The 24,553-nt window shown below is 34.9% G+C and overlaps 1 protein-coding gene across 2 annotated transcripts; it reads right to left on the reverse strand.

Moving 5' to 3' along the window:
* Window positions 1-252: 252 nt before the first annotated feature.
* LOC126777524 (chymotrypsin-like elastase family member 2A) lies at window positions 253-22,054 on the reverse strand. 2 transcript variants are annotated; one of them, XM_050500570.1, is made up of 6 exons: window positions 21,497-22,054; window positions 9,158-9,302; window positions 2,666-2,772; window positions 1,886-2,029; window positions 1,038-1,152; window positions 253-444 (listed from the first exon to the last, which is right to left on the reverse strand). In XM_050500570.1, exons 1-6 carry the CDS (start codon window positions 22,016-22,018, stop codon window positions 269-271), a joined length of 1,209 nt encoding a protein of 402 aa, XP_050356527.1. In that variant the 5' UTR covers window positions 22,019-22,054; the 3' UTR covers window positions 253-268. The 2 variants fall into 2 exon arrangements, with proteins under 2 accessions (XP_050356527.1, XP_050356526.1); XM_050500569.1 differs by lacking the exon at window positions 21,497-22,054 and adding an exon at window positions 19,722-20,553.
* Window positions 22,055-24,553: the final 2,499 nt, after the last annotated feature.

Raw genomic sequence — 24,553 nt, forward strand, 5'->3', positions numbered from 1 at the left:
ACAAATTAAGTACATGAAAATTCAGTGGGGCTTGCCCGGTTTGAACCCACGATCATCGGTTAAGATTCACGCGTTCTTACCACTGGCTAATATCGGCTTTTTTGTAATTAAAATTATTATATTTTATTTTATATTTGGGTATTTATATGCACAACTGTGACAGAGGCGTGGCCTGTGCTCAATAGATAATAATCGCCCTCCCGTTACTACTTACTACTTATCGGGTGTTAAAAAAATGAAATAAAAAAAAAATAATTATTAAATTTATTTATTCAATATATTGTTTAATCCAATTAATATAGTAAGTTAAATCTGTAAAAGTGATAATATTATCAAAACAAAGTCCTCGGTCGCTTGGATCAGCGTGACGTATACCGTGAAGATGCCATGTGTCTGTATGTCTCGCTACGTGTAAGCCTCCGTAACTTGGACATACTTTCAAATCTAAAAAAATAGACAAAATAAAAAATCAGACTTTACCTTATTCAAAGTTCTAACAAGCACTTTGAACATCTTACAAGCGAATAAACACACCATTTCGCATCTAAACCTACCACAAGTTACACATAAAAACGTTGCACACAAAACACGAGAACCGGCTGAAAAGATCTGTGCCTAAGGTAGATATTGAGTTAGCGATGCATATTGCGAAGCATCCCAGACTTTACGAGAAACTGGCTTCGAACTCAACCGTACACCCAACAGTCCCGATCTATCTCCCAGCGTCTACTTCCTATTTAAAAATGAAAAAAAAGCTTTAGGAACTAACTATCAAGGATATTAATAAAGGCAGCTTTAGAGGAGTATTATGAGAGCAAGGGTGTGGCCATTTAAACGCGATACAGACGTTATGAAGAAAGATTTAAGAAATGCATTCAAATACAAAGGGATGATAAGTCAAAAAATAGATTTTTATTTAATGTTTTAATACCCTAGACATAGAACTTTTCAGCCTTCTCGTATGATGATTGAAATTACACTCAAGTAAAGCGAGAATCTTAATTAAACACGTTTTAAAGACAACAACAAAATCTCACCATTTTCATAAACAGCACAATACGTATTGTTCCCTCCAATATCATTACACTTCGCACTTTCTCCTGTATTTAAAGGAATTACAGTCAAGTCACCTGTAACCGCCCAACCGGTTGTCTGCGAAATAAAGACACATATTTATAAAAGCAGGTAATTAAATTAAGTTCACATAATATAAGAATTATATTAAAAATGACAAATCACGTATCAGACACGTGTATATTTATAGAAGCATAATCCTTATATATTATATAAATACTTTATAGCGTAATAAAATTATATTGCACAAATAGTGGACTTAAGACAGGTTGTATAGAGGCATTGTCACGGTAGCATGCGAAAGCGATCCCGTGGCGCTCCTCGTTAAGACGGAAAGGGTACCGCTGGGTTTTTATTGGGTATTCCGATGTTCGAGGTGCACTCAGTGCCTTGGACACCGGCGAGCATCACATACGCCCAAACTGTTCCCGTAGGGGGAAACGCGTAATGCGTTTTTCCAGCGTTAAAAAAAAGATTGTATGTAAGCGTGCTAAATAAATCAAAATCCTTAATTATATTAAACGTTGTTATAACCTACAATCCTCACACGTGGGCTATTTTTTTTAATTCCCAAACAAAAGAAATATAGTATAATAATAACCTACAATTGTACTGCAAGAAAACAATATAATAATAACCTCCAATCCAAAGAAAAAAGAAGAATAGAGAATATATAGGCTGTAACCTTTTTAATTAGTGTGTTAAAATTCAACAAACACACATATCAAACTATGAATACTCATGTCTCTTCTATTCCATTCCTCCTGATGTATTTCGTATACAACTTATATTTCACGTAAATTATACTCACGATCGACTCTTTGTAGTCCTCTATCCCGAGGCAGGCAGCCTGTATCCGTTCGATGAATACCACCGGATCTTCCATTACAAGAATTGCAATATCGTTTTCGAATCCATCTTTTGTGTAGTTGTCATGTAATATGACATCCCTTACCTATAGAAATATGTCGTTATATTTTTATTACTTTCTGTATTTTTAAAGAAAAAAAAACATGGAACCATGAAGGTTTTAATCAAAACTAGAGATTGCTCTTATAACGTCATAATGAGAACAACCCCGTTCGTTCATATTAATGTTTTCTCTCACACTGAATCCAAAAATTCCACGTTAATACAAAAAAAAAACGCAATCAGAATGTGTGATGAGTCAAAACTTTGCCAAATCAGATGACTTATTTGATAAATCACATACGCGTAATGTTTACGCCGAAGCGTGATTCAGAAAAGTGACAGATTTAATCAACGCCATCTATCGAAAAAACGTTAATCTTAATCAAAGATTATGAGTTCAAACTGCGGGTAATTTGCAACCGCCCGGAGCTTGGAACTTGCCAGCTTACTCCCGTGCCTCGGAGAGCACGCAAAACCTTTGATACTGAACTCTCCGCTCTTATTGAATTTGCCGTCCCATTGTATTATAAGAGGGAATAGAAAGTGCTCCTGTGATCGCATTGTGCACTGTAATAATATATTCGAATGGACATCGCCATTTTTGTGTGTGCAAAGTAAAATGTGAGTTGTCAATAAAGTAATTAAAGGTTTGTAATTTTTATTTGTTTCATGTATTTACTTTAACAAATCTCTCGTATTCGTTCATCAAGTTAAGCGAAGTTTTTCCCAATAATACTAATAAATCCTCTGGCTTCACTTGCATATCGTTTTGGACGCAGCGTGCAGCTGAAAAGAGACATCAATTAACAATTACATTAATTATATTATGGCCTACTCTGTATACATAAATAAGAATGTTTTTTTTAATGTCTTATTGAATAAACTACTAAAACAATATACATAAAACTTATAATAGATAATATATAATATTATTATATAAGCTAGCATTGCAATTTGCAGGTGAGAAGTGCGAATGTCATTTTCTTGTATTAATATATATTATCATGATAAATATATATATTATTACTTAAAATCATACACGCACACACTCACGTACATTCAAAAAGGATAAGACAAGATTTTATCTTCTTGATAATTTTTTTTTATAGAACAGGAAGGTGGACGAGCATATGGGCCACCTGATGGTAAGTGGTCACCAAACGCCCTTAGACATTGGCATTGTAAGAAATGTCAACCATCGCTTATAGCCAATGCGCCACCAACCTTGGGAACTAAGATTTTATGTCCCTTGTGCCTGTAATTACACTATACAATACAATACATTTGATATTCTTAGATTATTAGTTCTAACTTAAGTTTTAATACACACATAAAATCCCTTCCAAGTAGAATACCGTAAACCTCAAATGAATTGCGCGTTCTTCGTATCTAAGCAACGAGAGGTATAATGAACTTGGTTTACTTTGCTTTATTACAATCATTACTCATCTACTTTATTACACTTGTATTGATTGCCTCGTTGGTCTAGTGGCTAGATGTAAGGCCGTAGACTCAGAGATCCTGGGTTCAAATCCTAGGTCGGATCAATAAAAGTTATTGAGTTTTTCTATCGAAAATTCTCAATAGCTACACTAAACTAATTCGAGCTCCATTTTCTCTAAATTAGCACCTACATATTTTTATTACAAATAAAATTTATTTATTTTTACTTATACTCAAAGATATTCGTTCTAGATACTAAATTATATTTTTAACTGAAAACTCATAATGTTGTTGTTAACTCAAAACAGTAACAAAACTGAAAATCAAGCATTAACCTTTTAATAAAAATGTACACAAAAAAATTTCGAGTCAGACTTTTTGAAGCCAAAATTGTGTCATAATCACCCGTTTCCCCTTTGAAAATCTTTCGTCTGTTCAGTGCCACGATGTCATAATTCATTTCCATGTAATAAAACATATTATAACTTCATATAAAACGCATTTTAAAGGCAAGGAGGTTTTAATCAAATTAGAACGAGATGAAAAAAGAAATGGCGTTTACCGCTTTTACGAAGTGACGTTTTGCATATTTTTTTTTTATTGAAAGCGTTGAATAGCGATTGCTCTAACACTGTTAGTAAAAAAATGTATAAATATTTTTAGCCTTTTCAACTTTAAATTTTAAAATCAATTGTTAGTTAAAACCTATGTCGGTTTTAAATATTAAGTTTGTATTCGTGAAAAAACTACAAATAATAAATGTTTATTTTTTAATAAAACAAAACGGTTTTTACTTCATTAATTAAACTATATATTTACTATATAGTTAGGAGATTCTTTTATCTGTAAATCAGCTTTGTAAAAAAAAGCACGCGCTAATTTCAAACCGCCATATTGTTGGTGGACAGAAAGGTAAGTCATTAATTCATTAATGACGCAACCTGTGATTTGTTGAATGTGTTCCATTGTGTTATTTGATTTTTTTAAAGTAATTCAGTAAGTAATTTACATCAATTTGTATGATTTGGTGTTCTATTTTTATTTTAAATCAACCAATTCGAATTTTTTAAATTAGTTTCTATCCTGGATGCTAAATATTTTTATTTATTTATTTGTAATCATAACAACATGTAAATATAAAATATAGTACCTATATATAAACAAGAATTGATTATAAATATAAATATAATTAATTACTCTACTTTTTCTACTCGCGATTCCGCACGATTTAAAGATTTTAATATATTTTTTAGTACATAACACCAAACAATAATTAATTAAATAGTTTATTTAAAAAATGCTGCCTTCTTCTTTCTAATGACAAATCGATGATGTTAGAAAGAGAGTTTTAATTCAGTGTTTAATTAAACACAACTACGCTACACAACGTTTGTAAGTGAGGCCGATAGATGTTTATATATGTATAATAATATAATATAATAATATCCTGGGACATTTTACACACACGGCCATCTGATCCCAAATTAAGCTTGTACAAAGCTTGTGCTATGGAAACCAGACAACTGATATACTACATATACTACTTTTCTTTTGTAAATACATACTTATATAGATAATTACACCCAGACTCAGGACAAACAGACATGTTCATGCACACAAATGTCTGTCCTGGGTGGGAATCGAACCCACAACCTTCGGCGTGAAAGGCAAGTGTTCTACCAACCACGCCAACCGGCTCGTCTATATGTATATGCGTTGTCTTTAGGGTTACATACATGTACATAATATAAACCTTATATATATTTTATTTATTGGATTTTTCTGTCGAAGATTCTCAGTAGCAGCCCGAGGTTAAAGATGGAAGTGTGTACACTAAGGCCTCGGAAAGCACCTAAAGCCGTTGGTCCAGCACCTGTTTTTCTCCGGTCGTTAGGAATGCCATCCCATCGCATTAGATAAAGAGTACATCTGTGTTTGCGTAAACACTTGTGCATGTATATATATATATATATGTCCTGCGCAATTGGCTAATCTCGCTTGAGATTGGCCGCCGTGGCCAAAATCAGTTAGGAGGATATCGTCACAATGTGTACATGTTGTCAGATATCTCTTACCAGTAGGGCTATTCTGTAAGAAAAGACTCAAAAGTCGTCGCAGAAAACGGTCGTGAAATGTCAGAGTGATATGCGAAATTGACCATAATAATCATAACATTTCAAGAATACACGCATCAAAATAGTATATCCACTATAAGTCGGTTGTCAACATTTCACGTATAATGTATGTATTGTATTTTGCTTGTTAACTGTACTAATCTATTATGTGTGCTATATCTAATAAATAAATAGAGACTTTGCACTCAAATTACATACTAAAATTTGACTAAACCAGCTCAAAGGAGTTTCAATATAAAATAGTTTATCGTAAATAAATTAAATACATCGTTTTCATTTATCAAAACCAATAAACATTATAAACGGAACAATTTAATAACTCATCCACCGCTCATAAAACATGAAATATTTGGAAACTATTCAAATTTTAAATAAAATATAACGCACATTACAACATTTTATCTGTTTCGTTATTACTTTAGGCATTTAGATATAAAGTTTTTGACAATAATCCTAAAGAAAAAAAATATCGACTAGAAATTAAAATATTTAAATATTTATATATCGCTTACATTTAACTTACAATTTAGGCTTACTTAAAATAAATTTATTTATTGCTTGGTAAATATACTATATAATATAATTTTTCGTTAATTTTGGCCTCCATATTAATTTAGTATATAAATAATAAGCAATAAGCTTGCAAATACCCCACTACTGGGATTCCTTCTGAGGAGATGGTTGAAAATTATTCCATCGCGTTCAATACTTCGCCGCTCACGAGATGAATTGAAAAAATGAAAAAACAAACAAATTAAGCATATGAAAATCCCGTGGTTCTTGGGACTGAATTCGTATTTTACGGTCACTGACTTTTGAACTTGAATTAAGATTATTCTGGTTTTGAATTCGTCAGAAGTGTAAAATAGAAAAAATTAGGCCTGAGACCCAAATAACCACTTTGTTTTCTACGTAAATGATTTTCACATAGTTTTTTTTTTTTATAAAATACTTTGGCGGACAAGCAAATGTCCTAATGCCCATAAACATTGGCGCTGTAAGAAATATTGACTGTTCCTTACTTCGCCAATGCACAGCTAACCTTGGGAACTAAGATGTAATGTCCCTTGTGTCTGTAGTTACAGTGGTTCTCTCACCCTTCAAACGAGTATTATTGATCGGTAGCGGTATCACCCTAACAAGCTTGCACAAAGCCCTAGCAGAAAGTAAAGTCGAAATGAAATGACATGTCCATAAAATGATCAGCAGCTGAACCGACTTACCGGTACAACGAGGTATAACGAGACGAATAATGAGGATATATTGACATATATACATAATACTATGAGTTAATAAATAATAATATGTGCGCTTACTCTAAACTAGATAATAGCAATTTGCCTCCAAACATACAAAGCAACGATACAATGGCAGAAATTTAATGGCTCAACAGCATTACATGATTATGACATCTATTTATCACCTCGATTGGATATGGTTTAATTTAAATGGAAAATAAAAATAATCTAAATTAAAAAATAAAAAATATATACACATCGGCGTATAGGTTCCGTCTGTATAAACACAGAGTTTGTGTTCAGAATTCTTGAAATTATTTTTCCACGCGTTACCTTACCAAACAAGTTAAACAAGCGTTTTGAAAATATTAATAATAACTTCCACTTCAAATTTTACCTAAATTTTCCAAGTTGGTAAAGTACCCGTCTGTAAGAGTCCCAGCTGGGTTGAAGCCGACATTAGTAAGAAATATTAACCATCCATTAATGCGCCACCATCCTTATTAACTAATATGTTATCTCCCTTACGCCTCAAGTTATATTAAGCATTGCTGTTTAAAACATGTTATGAGCGGATATTACCTATCGAGTCGAGCTTGCAAAGCCGTAACACCAAGGAACATCTATTAATTTCAATTAGTTTAAATTTTACAACTTTTTAATTAAATTTCTCATGGAAATGAGAAGCAGACAACCGAGATAATTTAAATAAAATTTGTAAATGTTTAAACAAAGGGTCGTGGAGTTCAAAGACAATTCGATTGAAGGTCGTTGTATCAGGGACGATTCTTCTTCTAACACCTTTTGTTGATTCGATTCTTGATCAAAAACTTTTTTATTTACTGATTCCGTAGAAGTCTGGTGGATGTAACTTGTGATCATAACTATAGTTCCTAGGTTCAAACACGAGCAATTCATTCAATTTTCACGTGTTTATTTAATATTTGTAATTCATTTGAGATTTCGTATACTCCAAGAGACGTCAACCTGATGGTGTCTCCTATGATATCGCTCCTTGGCTCAGAACGTATTTGGTGGGGCGGGCAGCGCGTCTGCTCATTATACTGCGAGTTATATCACTAGCGGTTGCGTGACGTCATTAGTCGGCGACCTATGTCACCACATACGCTCCCTTCGAAGAGAGCGTATGTGGTGGTATAACTATCATCTCTGTAATTATGACACCCATAGAATGCATGTCTGTCCGGGAAAAGATACCAAATTGAATCATCATCATGTATTTATTATTACAGAGTGTAGAGGTAAAGAATAGTACCTTATATGCACTACCTCCCGAAAATGGCCTACCGATACGTTAATAAGGGTTTCATAAAGTGGTGATATCGTCGCTAGATATTATTATGATATTAATATTTATGGGTTTATTAATTGGGATTTACTAATTTAATTAATAGAATAGTTTGAAATAGGCTCTTTTTGAATGTCTCGCTTACTCTCTCTAATTAATTTTTACTTAAGCGAGTATTTACGCGTTCATTCAATTGTCACTCACTAGATCGAGCAGCGCCGTCTAAATTTTATACATTTTGAAGGACGCTTTTTATACCTAAAAGTACTTCTCCTCACCTCTACCCTTCATTTATATATATATATATATATATATATATATATATCATGAGGCAAAAGAAACCGTGTGTACATTGAAAAAAATATAGTAACAAGCCGATCGTAACTGATAAAAAAAAGTAAAACTGACTTTCAAACAGACCAGTCGCAGTCAAATTGCGCCGCGGCCTGTCACTTTTGTCATCAACGAATTGATTCAACATATTGATGATTGAATATTAACTGAATGGTATGTACTACAATTCGTGGTAAAGCTTTGTGCAAACTACTCTGGGTAGGTACCCCCCACGCATCAGATATTCTCCCGCAAAACAGCAGTACTTGGTATTGTGTGTTCCGGTTTGAAGGGTGAGTGAGCTAGTGTAATTACAGGCACAAGGGCCATAACATCTTACTTCCCAAGGTTGGCAGCGCATTCGTGATGTAAGCGATGGTTAACATTTCCTACAATGCCAATGTCTTACCACTTACCATCAGGGGGCCCATATGCTCGTCCGCTTTCCTATTCTATAAAAAATGACTATTTTATGTTCGATATACAACCGTTGTATCACTGGTATTAATATTGCACATGAATAATATATATCCAAATCCTTAATAGAGATGACCGTGTCAGGCGCAGTCTGGCTGAACACCATACAGGCCAGGAATTCATAATTTTGTAATACATATACTATTTATTTTTGGTCCTTATACTGCATTAATTGACTATATAAAAATATTTGAATTTCCACTTTCAAACCACAAGGTTTTATTAATTTGGCTTACCAGTGAGAACCGCTTTCGCGGACACCAAAGCACCGTCACAGTAATAGTCGAATTGATTGCTCGTGTCGTTCTTTATAAAAATGGCCGCCACCCAGGGAAAGACGGTCCGATTCACGGACTCCGCGGTCATGTTATATCCTTCGATCTGAAAAAATAAATGTACACTAATATTTTTTATATTATCTATATATGTTTTTTTAAGTGTTTTATAAATTCCAAATTTAAACATTAAAATAAACTCAAAATAGAATTACTAGTTAAAAAGTTAAACTAAAATATGAACTTGATTATATTATATAAAAATTAATACTATAACGTACATATATAGGGAACTAGTATACGCCCGCGGCTTCACGCGCATTTTTGTTGGGGCGATGTTAGTTATTAAAAAGTAGCCTTTACCGTTCCTTGTGTTTCAAAGCAGATTTCATTAAAATCGGTTCAAATATTTTCTGGTGGTAGGATAACAAACATCCGCCTGGCTTGTTACCACCTTACGCATGGTGAAAAACTCGTGAAGTGGCTTGCAGCCGCGTTTCGAGGTCAGCCAGCGTACAGCCAGAGCCCGAGCGAGTATTGCCGCGATGGGTGTTGTTCCAATGGAGACGGCTGTTGAACCAATGCCGGGGGAAACTGTATTGACCTGCCGGACAGGGAGACCCGAAGAAACGGCTGTTCCGCTGGCCGCCCGTGGCATAGTACAGGGGCCCGACCGTGCCTAACCAGCTCGCGAGGCTGCCCCACCAGGCCACGCATAATCTCGGGGTGGACCGTCGTGCCGGTTGGTGACCGGAAGGTGGGAGCCCTTCCGTCCGGCGGGTCAGTGTATTTTTCCTTTTGGCAACCACCTGGGGAAACACGCCTCCACACTTTGCCCATCCCTATCGTTGCAATACATCGCTCGCTTCACGTCTCTTTTCCATTTTATTTTTCCCAAATGGCGCAACAATACAGAAATAACGGTCGTACAGCGGTGTACACCCCCGCCATACCCTCGCTGTTTGAGGTCGAGTTCTCTAACATCCGTGGACTCCACACTAACCTCAACGCTGTCCACCACCATCTCGAGACAGCACGGCCAGCAATGTTGTTTCTCACGGAGACACAAATACTCCATCCTGCCGATACCAGCTACCTTAATTATCCCGGCTACACGCTTGAAGAATCCTTCAAAGCGAAAGCCGGAGTATGCTTGTTCGTCAGGACGGATGTTTGCTGTCACCGACTGCGCTGCTTGGAGGACCCCTCCTTCTCCATGTTGGTGGTACGTGTGGACCTGGTTCGTCAGAGCCGAGTCTACGTGTGCCTCTACAGATCCCACAATGGTGACTTGGAGACAAGCCGATTATTTGACCATCTTAGTCGGGTTGCAGATGCTGCGAAAGAGCAATTTCCTAACGCGGAATTGGTGTTTTTGGGGGATTTTAATGCTCACCACGAATCATGGTTGAAATCCTTCAAAACTGACCATGCCGGAAGGACTGCTCATGCGTTTGCTCTCACACATGACTTGACCCAACTGGTCGATCAGCCCACCAGGATCCCAGACATTGATGGGCAAGCACCTTCTCTACTGGACCTTCTGCTGACTTCTCACCCGGTGGAATATCAGGTTGTGGTTCAGGCTCCTCTTGGCTCTTCGGATCACAGCCTTATATCTACCAGAGTGCCACAGGCCAAGCTGCCGCCACTTGCGGTATGCAAACGTCGCGTTTGGCACTATAAGTCGGCGGATTGGGACGGTATGCGCGATTACTATGCGTCGGTCCCTTGGAAGGAACGTTGCTTCAGTGGGAATGACCCGACAGCTAGTGCCGCTGCTGTTGCTGACGAGATCATGTTGGGAATGGAATACTACATTCCTAGCTCAGATCTCGTCAGTAGGAGTACGCGTAACCGTTGGTTCACTCGTGAATGTGCCGATGCTGTATCATCTAAGCAGGCGGCATATCGCAAGTGGATCAACGGCTGCATTAGCGGGGCATCTAACATTGACTCACTGAAAGCAAACTATAATAAAAATTCCAAGTCCTGTAGAAAGGCATACACGAGAGCGGATGCACAGCGCATTGTACAGATTGGTCATGACCTTGTTTCGCATCCTAGGGGCTCCCGTAGCTTCTGGCGTCTGACCAAGTCTGTGCAAAGCAATTTCTGCCAACCTTCGTTGCCACCGCTCAGAAATCCGGACGGATCGCTAGCTCACAGTCCGCAAGAGCAAGCTGATCTCCTGGCTAAACTCTTTGCCGACAATTCCGTCATCGATGATTGTAGTGCGCTGCCACCTACAATACCTTCATGTGGCCATACGATGCCTGACATTAAAATCAGACAACGTGATGTGCGTGCGGAGCTGCAATCACTTGATGTACGGAAAGCTAGCGGTCCCGATAGAATACCAGCCATAGTGCTGAAGAAGTGCGCAGCGAAGCTGTCTCCTGTGTTAACGCGCCTGTTCCAACTTTCTCTCTCTTCGGAATGTGTGCCGGAGGCTTGGAGAAGAGCTAATGTGCAAGCGGTTCCCAAAAAAGGGATCGGTCTGACCCGGCAAATTATCGGCCAATAGCTATCACCTCAGTACTTTGTAAGGTGATGGAACGGATTTTAAACAACCAACTGATCCATTACCTAGAAGATCACTGTTTAATTAATGATCGTCAGTACGGGTTTCGACCAAAACGGTCCACAGGTGATCTTCTAGCGTACGTAACGCACCTCTGGGGTGAAGCTATCGACAAGCATGGAGAATCGTTGGCTGTCAGCCTCGATATCTCCAAGGCTTTCGACAGGGTCTGGCACAGAAGTCTTCTCTCCAAGCTGCCGGCATATGGTCTGCCTGCTCAGCTATGCACCTGGATTGCCAGCTTCCTACATAAGCGTAGCCTTCGTGTTTTAGTTGATGGTTGCGCTTCACAATTCTATGTAGTGAATGCTGGGGTCCCCCAGGAATCTGTGCTATCTCCCACACTCTTTCTTTTGCATATCAATGATATGCTCTCTCTTGGGAACATACATTGCTATGCAGACGACAGTACAGTGCATGGTGGATACCACGGACGCGCAGTGGCTGGGCGGGCGGAAATTGAGGAGAGGCGGAAGGATCTTGTTATTGAACTCGATAGGATGTTAGAGCTCATCGCCAAATGGGGCTCTGACAATCTTGTTGAGTTTAATGCCAAGAAAACACAGGTATGCGCTCTCACAGCGAAAAAGTCAGCATTTTCCCCTCTTCCCTCCCTCTGTGGTACTCCGCTGGTGATACAAAGCAAAATCGCCATGCTGGGGATTGACGTTCGCTGCGAACTTAGTCCAAGGGATTACATCGAGGCTGTTATAAAAACAGCTTCACGGAAACTCGGAGTTCTGAACAAGGTGCGGCGTTTTTTCACGCCACAACAACTGTGCCTGCTGTACAAAACACAGGTACGGTCTTGCGTGGAATATTGCTCGCACCTTTGGGATGGCTCCGCTAAGTACCTACTGGAGGCCTTGGACCGGTTGCAGCGACGTGCCGTACGCATTATTGGCGACGTAAAGGTCACAAACACCCTTGAACCTTTACAATTGCGTCGTGAGATAGCAGCACTGAGCGCTTTCTATCGACTGTATCACGGCGAGTGCTCTGAGGAATTATTCTCTCTAATTCCTGCTTCCCCCTTCCTTCTTAAGTCCACGCGAGCTGGTTCTCGATGTCACCGCCTAACTGTGACATCAATTCCATCGCGAACAAAGAAATTTGGCAACTCCTTTCTTTGTCGCACTTCCAAAAAATGGAATTCCTTACCAGCTCACGTGTTTCCCTCCTCTTACAACCCGGGTTCCTTCAAACGAGGCGTGAAGAGGCATCTTGCGAGCCGGCAAGGCGAAGGCGGCTAGTGCAGAACGTTTTTCCCGTCTTTACTGGCCGTCGTCGCGTTTGGACTCTACTACCACTTACCATCAGGTGGAGTAGAGTCATTTGCCCTCCCGGCGAATATAAAAAAAAAAGCCGTGAAAGCGAAACAGAATAACAGACAAACATGCAGAAAGGCCAATAGTGATAATAATATATCAAAATGCTCAAAGTTCCAATTTAAAACATATTTTGTTTACGAATAACGCAGTCATATTTAAAAGAAAAAAATATTTATATTAAGAATAATTCACGAAAAAATTATTATACAGCATAGCTTAAACATACCGCGGCCCGTCTGTTTTTTACGGCCACCATTAGTATTAAATTAAAGACTCATACAATATTTCCCGCCATAAGCAGAAATACAAAATGGCGACGCATTATAATTTTTAATTTTAATACCGTTGCGTTATTTGGTTTTATCATCGTTTGAACTTTTCGTTTTAAGATTGGTTAAGATATTTTAAGTTGGTACTAATAAATGTGGCTTTTATTAAAATTCTTAAACGAATAAGCTACTACAACAATGCATAAAACTTATACCAGAATATGCAGCGCGTTTAAGAGGTTTTTAATAAAATGTTTTAAAACTAGACAAGAATGAAATAGAAAATATAAAACATATTATATTTTAATCGTTTTAACTGACTGAGCGCTCAATTTTAATTTTAATTAATTTATCTATTTGTTGTTGTAAAGATGTTTTTTTTAAATAATCTTTCTTGGCTTTAACCTTCAACGTTGTACCGTTGTTTATATTAACTCGTTTAAAAAAATAATAGTAAAAAGAAGTTGGCTACACTAATATTTAATAGTAATGTATAATATACTTGTTCTATACAGGCGTATATTGCTTGACACGATATGATTGTATCATAATATGTATTTATTATTTTATTGCTAACGGTTAAAACATATATTCATACTTTGAAAAGAAGGCGTGACGTGAAAATCCATCTCAGTCTTACAAAGCTAAAAGTAGTTTGAAAGAAAGAGATGGTACAATTTTTGCCTTAATAAACGTTAGGAAATAATAAAACATAAATAGAATCACATAAAAAATAATAACATAGTCAACTGCTAATAAAAAATATAAACGTCAAACAAAAGGCTGCCCTTAATTATCCAACCTTGAAAATTCGTGAGTAAAGCATTTTATGATACGGAGCTATAAAGACAAATGGACGAGGTATTGGCTTCTACCATTTGTCCATCCGAAGATTTCATTTTGTGCTGTTCTTCATTCTGAGCTCTATATGTTTTGTGACGTGTCAAACAATTGTTGTGCCATGCTGGGTCAGATTTAAATGTTAAAGCACTGAGACAATGAAATAGAGGAGATCAGCAACATTATTTTTGTAGCAAGTGATAATTTCTTATGTTTTAAATACTTAAAGTCTTTTATTGTAAACATACGTATGTTTACAGGAGGGAGCCAAACTCCGGGCTGCTACTGCGAATCTTCAACAGAAAAACCCAATATTTTTTGATCAGTTCTACCAACGACTGCCTCAACATTTAGAAATTCACGCAAGTTTATATAATATAATTATTAAATATCAACCCAATATAGCAAAGCCTATTTCTAAAAAATAACTCAAATGTGCAGTCCTAGATTATTATGTTGTTTTGAGTACAAGTCTTCCAAGAGAATTTTTGTTTGTTGATTTTAATACCACGTCCATATTTAATACACTACGAATGTTGTCCTAGCGTGTGAAGCAAGGATCGTAGGGAGTGATTGATGTGCCGGCTCGCGTGATACGAACTATCAGAGAGTACACGAGCTTGTATAGGAAAGTCGGATGTTTTGCTAAACATATCTGCGTGTAAGATATTAAACTGAAGGTTTTAAGCCGTTGAAGTCCCTGCCCACAGCTGGGCTAAGTCGTCACCTATTATAAACCAAAGTCAAAACCTTAAAGCCTTTTGTTAAGCTCTTCTCCAGTCCGTATTGGATTTTTACGGACTTTTAGTAGATTTTATATATTTAATATATTACAACAATTTATAATATAATTACTGCGTTATATCTGATTGCTCAATGAAGATCGGTGTAGTAATCTATAAGAACACAGTGTTTCTTACACATGAGATGTAGAAAACAGACTTAAGGCGATACGCTATTTTGATGCGTTAATATTTTATAAATAACTAGCTGACCCGGCAAACGTTGTTCTGCCATATAAATTATATCTACTGAATATTTTGGATTTTAAATAAAAAGTAACGAATATATTGTAAGTGTGTAGGGATGGGATCTATGACAGAAAAAGGAAAAGAGTGCTGTAGACAATAACCGCCGATAAATAAAAAACACCAACCATTCATTTTCTCAATTCAATGTATTTCATTGATGTAATGGACATATTCATTGTTAAATTAAAAGGTAAATGTAAAATGAAAATAGTAATATATTTTTATCCTAAAGCAGTTAATTAATTTCCATCTTTAGCCAACACAAATAAGCTCGAGGGTCCCACCCGAGAACTAGGCAAATCTAAGCCACAAAAGGACGTCGTTTGGCCTTGTGACTTATTGATTGTCATTATACATATATGCATAAAACCCTGTGATTTTTTTCATGCGTTTATTTATTATTGTTTTCTTAGGTTCTGTCTAAGGATTTTGTCTGTGAGCTGTGGCTCATCATACATTCATCCCACATTATGAGACAGAACTTTTGAAAAAAATGGTCCGTTATTAGTTCTCTTTTTAATATTGGTAAATGGTCACGCCCACCCATACACATTAGAACTATAAAAATATTCACCATTCCTCACATCGCAAATGCACCACCAACCTCCCTAGGTTCCCTAACTAAATTATCCCTTGTGCCTGTAGGTAAACTGGCTCCATCGCCCTTTAAACCGGAACACAACAATACTAAATATTGCTGTTTGGCGGTAAAATATGGGATAAACATGGCGTTGGCTATTTCGTTGTCACATCGTTGGCATCACTATAATTTTGCAGTGACTCCTAACATATTAAATTAAATTTGTCATTTTATAATTCCAGTGAGGCAACCAGGTCTTTTTATTGCCTTTCAAGCGATTCAATTATTAGCAACTTACAAAAATTTAAATAATTAAAACAGACAAATTGAATTACTGCTAAATATTTTTTGAAATATAGTTTAATATTTTACACAACTCAAGATGATTTATTTCACACAAACTATAAAAACAAACATAGTCTGTTCAAAGGTGGCACTGCTAACAGAATTCAAATGGAATTAAGTTTAATAGAGTTTAATATTAGTTAAGCCGAGATGGCCCAGTGGTAAGAACGCGTAAATCTTAACCGATGAACGTGGGCTTAAACCCGGGCAAGCACCTCTGAATTTACATGTGCTTAATTTCTGTTTATAAATCATCTCGTGCTTTTCGGTGAAGGAAAACATCGTGAGGAAACCAGCGTGGTGGAATAAGCTCCAAACCCTCTCCTGAAAAAGGGAAAGGAGGCCTTAGCCCAGCAGTGGGACATTTACAGGCTGTTACTGTACTGTATTGCATAAAATAATTAAATTTGATTCTGAATAATGATATTATTTCTACAGGATTTTATTTTTAATATTGTCAAAGTAATTTAAACCCTTTAACAACAAATTAAACATCAAAAATGCCTTTAAAAGTTTCAAACAATCAAAACAGTCTACTATAAATTAAATATTGTTATAATTGCTTGATAAATAATGGTCATTGATTTTGTTTTTTTTTTTCTTTCGATCGTTTTTTTGACGATGAGCATAATGAGTATACTGTATTAACATAATGATTATATTATACTGTCAATAGTAAACACTCGAATCATGTTTATATTAAATGTATTTAATGTATGTATACTTGAATTAATTTACATGATTTACTAACTTATTTTTCAAAATTGCATTATTTACACTTGCTACAACTTGGGTTTATTGACTTTCCTCCATAAAATTGCGATGAAGACACGATATAAGTCCCGTGTAAATTAAAACGATAACATAAAAACAATGTACGGTTGGGGAAGAAGAGACCCGGGGAGGAACGAAGTCCTTTGCGATTTTTTTTCGTGTGCGAATGGAACAGCCTTGCTACTGGATACGTGCCGATGAGCAAACCGTTCAATGGTAACATGCTCAAACGCTCATTTTCGTTATTTTGTTGTATTTGTTCGTCTGTTCTTTCTGCTCTATTATTACCCATGCTTGATGCTTTATAAGTTCGAAAGCCCAGCTCCTTGCGTCTTGCTGGCATTTTTCATTGTAACACACACACACACACAAATAGACCAAATTGTTGTATTTATTGATTGTCACTCACACTGTCATTGTCACTCGTCGTGTTAACAAACAAAACTTTTTGTTCCGCGCTATAAAATTACATTAAAATTATTAAAGTTCTCAATATCTCATAAAAGTATTATAAAATCGTTTATTAGTGTGTAATACTTAAGTGTAAACATTATAGTGGAAACTTAACAACAACATCTAAAAAACTTGTTAAATTTATCTCCACAAAAGTGCTGAGAAAACAACGAGGAAGATATATACCGTTTATTAGTTCCCGAAAATAAAATCAAAACAAAAATGTATTTGATCTTTTAGTATTTTACCAACCTTTTCAATATCATAAAACACGTTTATATTTCTTACCAATTACATAAATCGTTAAGCATTTTGCAAATTTTTAAATATCAAAATGACGCGACGCTTCTCGTAAATGACGTAGACGAAAAATCGACGAGGTTCACTATAAGTAATTATTTTGATGTTTTCATATAAAAATACTAAAATTGTGATTACAAAATGGAATGATGAGTTAGGAGGGTGAAGATTTAGGGTTATATATATTTTTTGATGCAAAATAAAATACAAATAAAAAAAATGTCTAAAAAATAGAAAAAAAAACTGGATAGACACCCTTAACAGCTAGCGGTATGAAATATACTTTACGACCTATTCTCGTACCTCCCAAATATGCATAACAAATTTCATAAAAATCGGTCGAGCCGTTTCGGAGGAGTTCGACCACACCGTGACATGAGATTTTTATATGTTAGATATTCAATGTCGTATATCATTTTCTGACATTTTACGACCTTTCGATCTCGTAGACGAGAATTAAATTGCATTAAAACCTCATATACTATCCCAAATTTAATACCATTTTCTTAAAAAGTATTTGCAAATACAAAAGGAAAAATACTTGATATTCTAATGCGCTTAATAATAATTCATCGACACAAAACTCAAACTTTGATAAATTAGTCTCGTATCGCTAACAGTATAATAAGAAATTACGGAAGACCGAAAATTTTGGATACAAAATATTATTATTTCTGACTCAAATCCGCTTAACAAGAGCCGATCTATTCTGTTATTTTTAACGCAGTTTAAAAGTCGTTCCAGCTTTACATAATAAGTAAAAAAGGCGCTTATTTATCGCAAAATTATTTTAGAGTTTTTACTTTTACCAAAACCAACGTCTTTGAATTTTTGCAAGTTCTTTTACATCGATATTTACATTTTTAACAAAGTTCCAAAATTATACTCATCATAATATAACACATTCATTTTGACATCAATTTTTACTTATTAAGTTACAAATTTAATTAATTCCAATAATTAAATTAATAAAAATCTTTATTTCCTTATTTAGTATTTTTTTAATAAACTGCTAGAAAAACCATCAAACATTTGTAATGGAAAAAGTTCCAAGGTCTTCGATGACAGATTACTTTTTTATTTGTATTAATGAAATTCGACCGAGGGTTAATTTTAGTTTTAATTTTGTGTCTTGAGAGAGGCTGAAGAATTATGATAAATATTCATAAGTGATATTATTTTTTTCACTTTTATATGTTAATACAAGCACTAAATAGAGTTCAAACAGGGGGACCACTTCTACTAACAAATTGTCACTTTATCGCAATCGAATCGTAGCGTGATCGTTGCCATTTATCCGTTTTTCTATTGTTTAATTTAATTATCGACTATTGCCATAAAAGTTACACATAAAATTGGATTCTGACATAACGGTATATGTTAACATATTATCGGTTCGATTCCGATTCGAATGAATATAGAGTATTCAAAGTTGGATCGGAATTGAATCGGAAACGTATCGTAATTAATATAGATTAGTAAAATTCGGCCCCAGTATTGGATTTAATGTAGATTTAAAGACAAACACTAATTCACATAGCTTGTAATTAAATACAATTACATTTATTATTTATCCTTAGTGAAGATCAACAAATATTATGATGTAGATAAGTATAGACTTTTATAGACTTAAATTAATTAATAGACCGTGCTAAAAATATCTGCGAAAATTATAGAAATAAATACTAAGCCCTAGTAAGCATGTATTGTCTTTGCGAAGTCGAAAACTAGATGATATAAATTTACTATTACTGTTGTGTCGTGTTTATACGATTGCAACTGTTTCTTTCAAAAAATATATATAATATTTTGGATATAAATGAGTACCCTAATTATACTATTATTAGTTAAAATGAGCTCCCATCTCACGTACGACAATCGCATATCAACTTTTATTTCAACATTAATACAATAATTACATCATTTCGGAGCCTCATTAAGTATATTATTTTAAATTTTATTACAAACAAAGTCCGTAATTTTAATCACGACCAAGAATCTAATTAAAATTTACTTACATTACTGCCATTGTTTCTATTATTCTCACGTATATTATTATTAGTAGTATTTGTAACTTCAAGTAAAGTTTCAGTTTTATAATTATTGTCATTAAAATGTTCTGGCGTTGGTGTTGTTTTGATTTCTATATATTCATTTGTTGTATCTTTGTACAGATCTATATAATCTATTATAGGATAATCTGTGCTGTTATCGTTATTATCATAATTAATTCCATAATCATCTATGTCTGGTATTTCGTTTTCATTAACGTTTTGTTTTAATTTTTCACCATTCGAATTGTTATTCGTCTGATTTACAGTATTATAACTATTTATAGGAACTATTTTAGTGATATTTATTTTTACAAGTGGTTTTATAAAAGCAGTCGTTTCTATAGTTGAAGAATTAATAGGTTCAATTGTTTTACTTATACTGTCAGAATCTATAATAATATCTTCTGAATCAATATTGTCAGTGTTATCATGAATAGTTATAGTTTTTACATATATAGATGTGTTGTTGTTAACATTTTGAAAAATGTTGATCGGAGATCCAAATCTGGTATCACTATCCAATTCTTCTCCAAGAAAACCAGATACCCCACTTAAAATGTTATTTAAATTTTCTTTTTCTAGATTCACATTATCGAAACCTGGTACAACTATATCACTGACTTCAGTTAAATTATAATTAGTGCGGCCTAAGAAAAAATTATCAAAGAATGATCCAAGACATTCTAAATACGAATCACAGTCACTTTTAAAAGCATTAACTTTTACTAACAAACAACAAAAAAATATCGCAACTTTTAGTTTCATCTTTTTAACGAACAGTTTATATCGCAAGTAAAAACGTGATCACTTTATGCATGAGATTAAACGAATGCAAGCTCCTTCTCAAGATTTTTACTATATAATACAGTTACAAAATATTTTGTTCAACTTTATTCAAAATAAGCATAAGGTTCAAAGTCGTATAAATTTAAAACAACGTGTGACCTCACCTTGAGAGTTTTGTGGTAAAATTGACTTTGATGGATTATGGTGGACAATGAGCGGATAATAGGCTATTCGTGGTGTAAGCTCGGAGCTTAGAAACATAACAATTGATGGACAGATGTCTTTTCTAACATTTTTAGTATAACGATATTGTGAAAAGCAATTCCATCTACAATATGTACTTTATTTTTAATAGATTAAGTTTAGATAGAACTATTAATTTATATTTTATTGATTATATATATCATTATATACGTTAATGAAGGATAACTAAAACTATGACAGAGCCGTGATAGCCCTGTTTATAAAGACGAGAATGTGGTGCCGAGTTCAACCCTGGGTAAGCATCATTGAATTTTCATGTGCTTAATTTTTGTTGATAATTCTTCTCGCGTTTGGCAGTGAATGAAAACATTGTTAGCCTAATCCTATGTTGATTCTTGATGTTAGGTTACCTATAGTAGCAGATGAAAACTGCCACGTGTATCCACCAACCAGTAAATTAGCAGCGTGATGGAGTAGCTCCTTCTCCTCAAAAAGGAGAGAAGGTCTTAGCCCAACAGTGAGACACTTACACGCTGTTACTTTTTTTATGACAGAGCCAGTGGTTTGGTCCAGTGGCTTAGTCGTGAATCTTACTCGATTATTTATTGGCAGATCGTGAAGTAAGTGGGTTCAAACCATGGGTGACCGGATGAGACCCGAATTATAAGGATCCCATTTTTGACATTTGGTTTTGTATATTAAAAATTAAGGGTGAGAAAATAGAAAATAAACTAAGTAATACTACTTACAATTTCCAAATATCCTCGCGCATTTAAAACTTTTCCAGTAATCATTTCCACGTCTTCCATATCAGTTGTTGTCAATTTACTTTCATCAATTAAATCGTTAATTCTTTCAGGATTCTGATCATCGATATTGAAAAAATAATCAACAATTATTTTCTTTTCCGGAACTTCACTATAATCTTTGGATTCAACGATTATCGAATTTCTTTTGTTCCTTTCATTTTCAACGTCATCGAAATTGAAATAATCGTCATCAATAACATCGACAGATATCGAGACATCGGTGAAATCATAAACGTTAGTTGTTCCATAATATTCCGTCGTTTCATCGAAGCTTGTCTCTTTTACAATTTCTGATCTTTTCGGTATGTGTGTTATCGTTATATTTGCATTAACAAAATTATAAACATCCGGCCAGTACTTTGCGCTGTATAAAAACATCACTATTATAAATAACATCACTATAAGTATTAATATAATTAATAATTTAATTATTAATTTCATTAGCGATAAGCTTAGTTTCATTTTTAATAAGACCGGTTGAAGTTGTTGTTAGTTTGATATGTAAATAGAAACTAATAAATAAATCTTGTAGGATCATAATAAAAATATTATGCTATGTCAAATATGGCGCGCAAATCGCAGCTCGAAACAATAGGTGATTCAATATTATCCTGTAGAGCTATTCTGTAAGAACGAACTCGTAATTATAATCAGATTTTTTAGTTATAAAATTATATATATTTCTCATAACGGCATATGAAGATTTAGTAAAATATATTTTAATTATTTAACGAGAGCCCCAAAGGCAACGTCTAAAATCATAATAAGTTTTTATACATATACATTTGTAATTAGGTCACCAAATATATGCGTACTAAATTTTCCGACAGACAGGCAGACATGAGAATCATCCTATAAGAGATTTTTTTTATCGTAAGCACAAACCCCTAAAAATACACTTTGATGATAATCAAGCTTGAGCTTGTCACATCAATATTTAAAGCGGGTGAAACTGTGAACCGCAGCTACTGATATGATCATATAATGTAATAAAACCTTCGCCAAAACGTAATACATGTTCTGATAAAAGTTTTATGTGGGTACAATTTTTTACTAGTTTTTTAAGTTAGGTATTATTATAAGAATTGTTTTCTCATATAAAGATATAGTTTTAATTAAAAAACAAAAAACCCGCTGATTTTTTTCTAACGAAAACTTTTGATAGCAATTACTAGTAACAAAATATTTGCTATGAAACTATTGACAGGAGTCGCGACTAAAAAATTAAAGGTCCAATCTAACCAAACTTTTGTGAAAGGTTTAAAAACTACTACGTTAGAAAAACGTTATAAAATATTTATTTTACTTTTTCACTATGTATTTAAGTAAAAACAAGCGTTACTTTTTCGATTTAAAGACCGTTAAATTCTATAAAATTTAATACAGCTTATGAATTCATAGAAATATGCGTAGTCTATCTCTCTATTCAAAATACTTAGAAATATCTTCATGCAATACATGATCATTTTCTATACATTAAAATTAGAAAATTACATCTCAGCTCTAGCTTAAGCTACCAATACCAATATATTATTTTTAAGTGTAATAATGTTAAATACAAATATTTTTCTATAAACCAAGCCCCTGATAACAAGCAATTATTAGAATAATCACGTGGCAGAAGTGGCAGGGTTTTTTTTGTCATGTACTGTTATATTATTATATTATTTGTATGTTACTGTTATAGACTTTCCACACAAATTCGACATTAAAATAGTAGTCTTAGTTCAATAAGTTTAATACTCCAAATACATTTTGATGTATCTGATGACAGCTTTAATAATAAATATAAGACTTCCTCTCCCTTTTTTGAGGAGAAGGTTTGGAATAAGCTCCAAATTTTCTCCTCAAAAAAGGGAGAGGTGGCCTTTAGCCCAGCAGTGGGACATTCACAGGCTGTGACGGATTACGGATGACAGCTTTATTTATCTTAAATAAACAAATCGCTTTAGACGTTATTCGTCGTTGTCCTTGGCAATCACTGGTAATCACTTATTGTATCTTGATAACTTGTTACTAATCCACACTTATATAAGGGTGATCTTGTTTTAGCGTTTTCTATTTAAATGTGGTACAGTGAACATTTATGAAAAACGACTCGGCTTTCAAATTTGTAAATACTATTTATAGCAGTCACCTTTGCTAAGGATTTTCTTAGCAAGGTGCAGGTCAGTCATCAATCAATCAATCAATCAACAGCCAATCGTTGTCCACTGCTGAACATAGGCCTCTCCCAAGGTGCGCCAAAGCTCCCTGTCCTCCGCCTTCCGCATCCAGTTGGTGCCCGCCACCTTCTTAAGGTCGTCGGTCCACCTGGCTGGAGGGCGCCCTACGCTGCGCTTGCCGATTCGCGGTCTCCACTCTAGGACTCGTCTGCTCCAACGGCCATCGGTCCTACGACATACGTGACCAGCCCACTGCCACTTCAGCCTGCTAATTTTGCAAGCTATGTCGGTGACTCCGGTTCTTTTCCGGATAATCTCATTTCTGATCTTATCCTTCAAAGATACTCCGAGCATAGCTCGCTCCATAGCACGCTGAGCGACTTTGAATTTGTGGACTAGTCCCGCAGTTAGTGTCCACGTTTCGGCACCGTATGTCATGGCAGGTAAGACAGTCATCTCTTGGTTGAATTAATAAGCAACAGGAATGGATAAATATATTGTAAGAGAAAAATCCTACTTCAAGTCCATATAATTGAACATGAACTTTGCCTAAAATTGTGGATCAAAGTGATTTTAATCATTGAAAACACATTTCAAATATAAACATTTTATTAAACTTATTCACTAATCAACAATATTTACAAGACAAACACACAACACAATTAATAACAACAAATGCATAAAACAATATCATATTAAAGCATTACCTTCCATATAAAATTATTTACATCGGTCAGGTGATTACATTTACAAAATGGATGGAGTTCAAACAATATGGTTTTGTAACTTTAAGAAGAATATTGTTCAGCATTTTCAGATAAACAAAGACAAA

This window comes from Nymphalis io, chromosome 23 (assembly GCF_905147045.1).
Source record: "Nymphalis io chromosome 23, ilAglIoxx1.1, whole genome shotgun sequence".
Classification (NCBI taxonomy): domain Eukaryota; kingdom Metazoa; phylum Arthropoda; class Insecta; order Lepidoptera; family Nymphalidae; genus Nymphalis; species Nymphalis io.

Coding starts and splice junctions, on each gene's coding strand:
- LOC126777524 (XM_050500569.1), bottom strand. CDS start 20,522: ATGAAACTAAAAGTTGCGATATTTTTTTGTTGTTTGTTAGTAAAAGTT. Junction 2,773..9,157: donor CGCGAAAGCGGTTCTCACTG/GTAAGCCAAATT, acceptor GTCTCTTTTCAG/CTGCACGCTGCGTCCAAAAC. Junction 1,153..1,885: donor AGGACTACAAAGAGTCGATC/GTGAGTATAATT, acceptor TTTATTTCGCAG/ACAACCGGTTGGGCGGTTAC.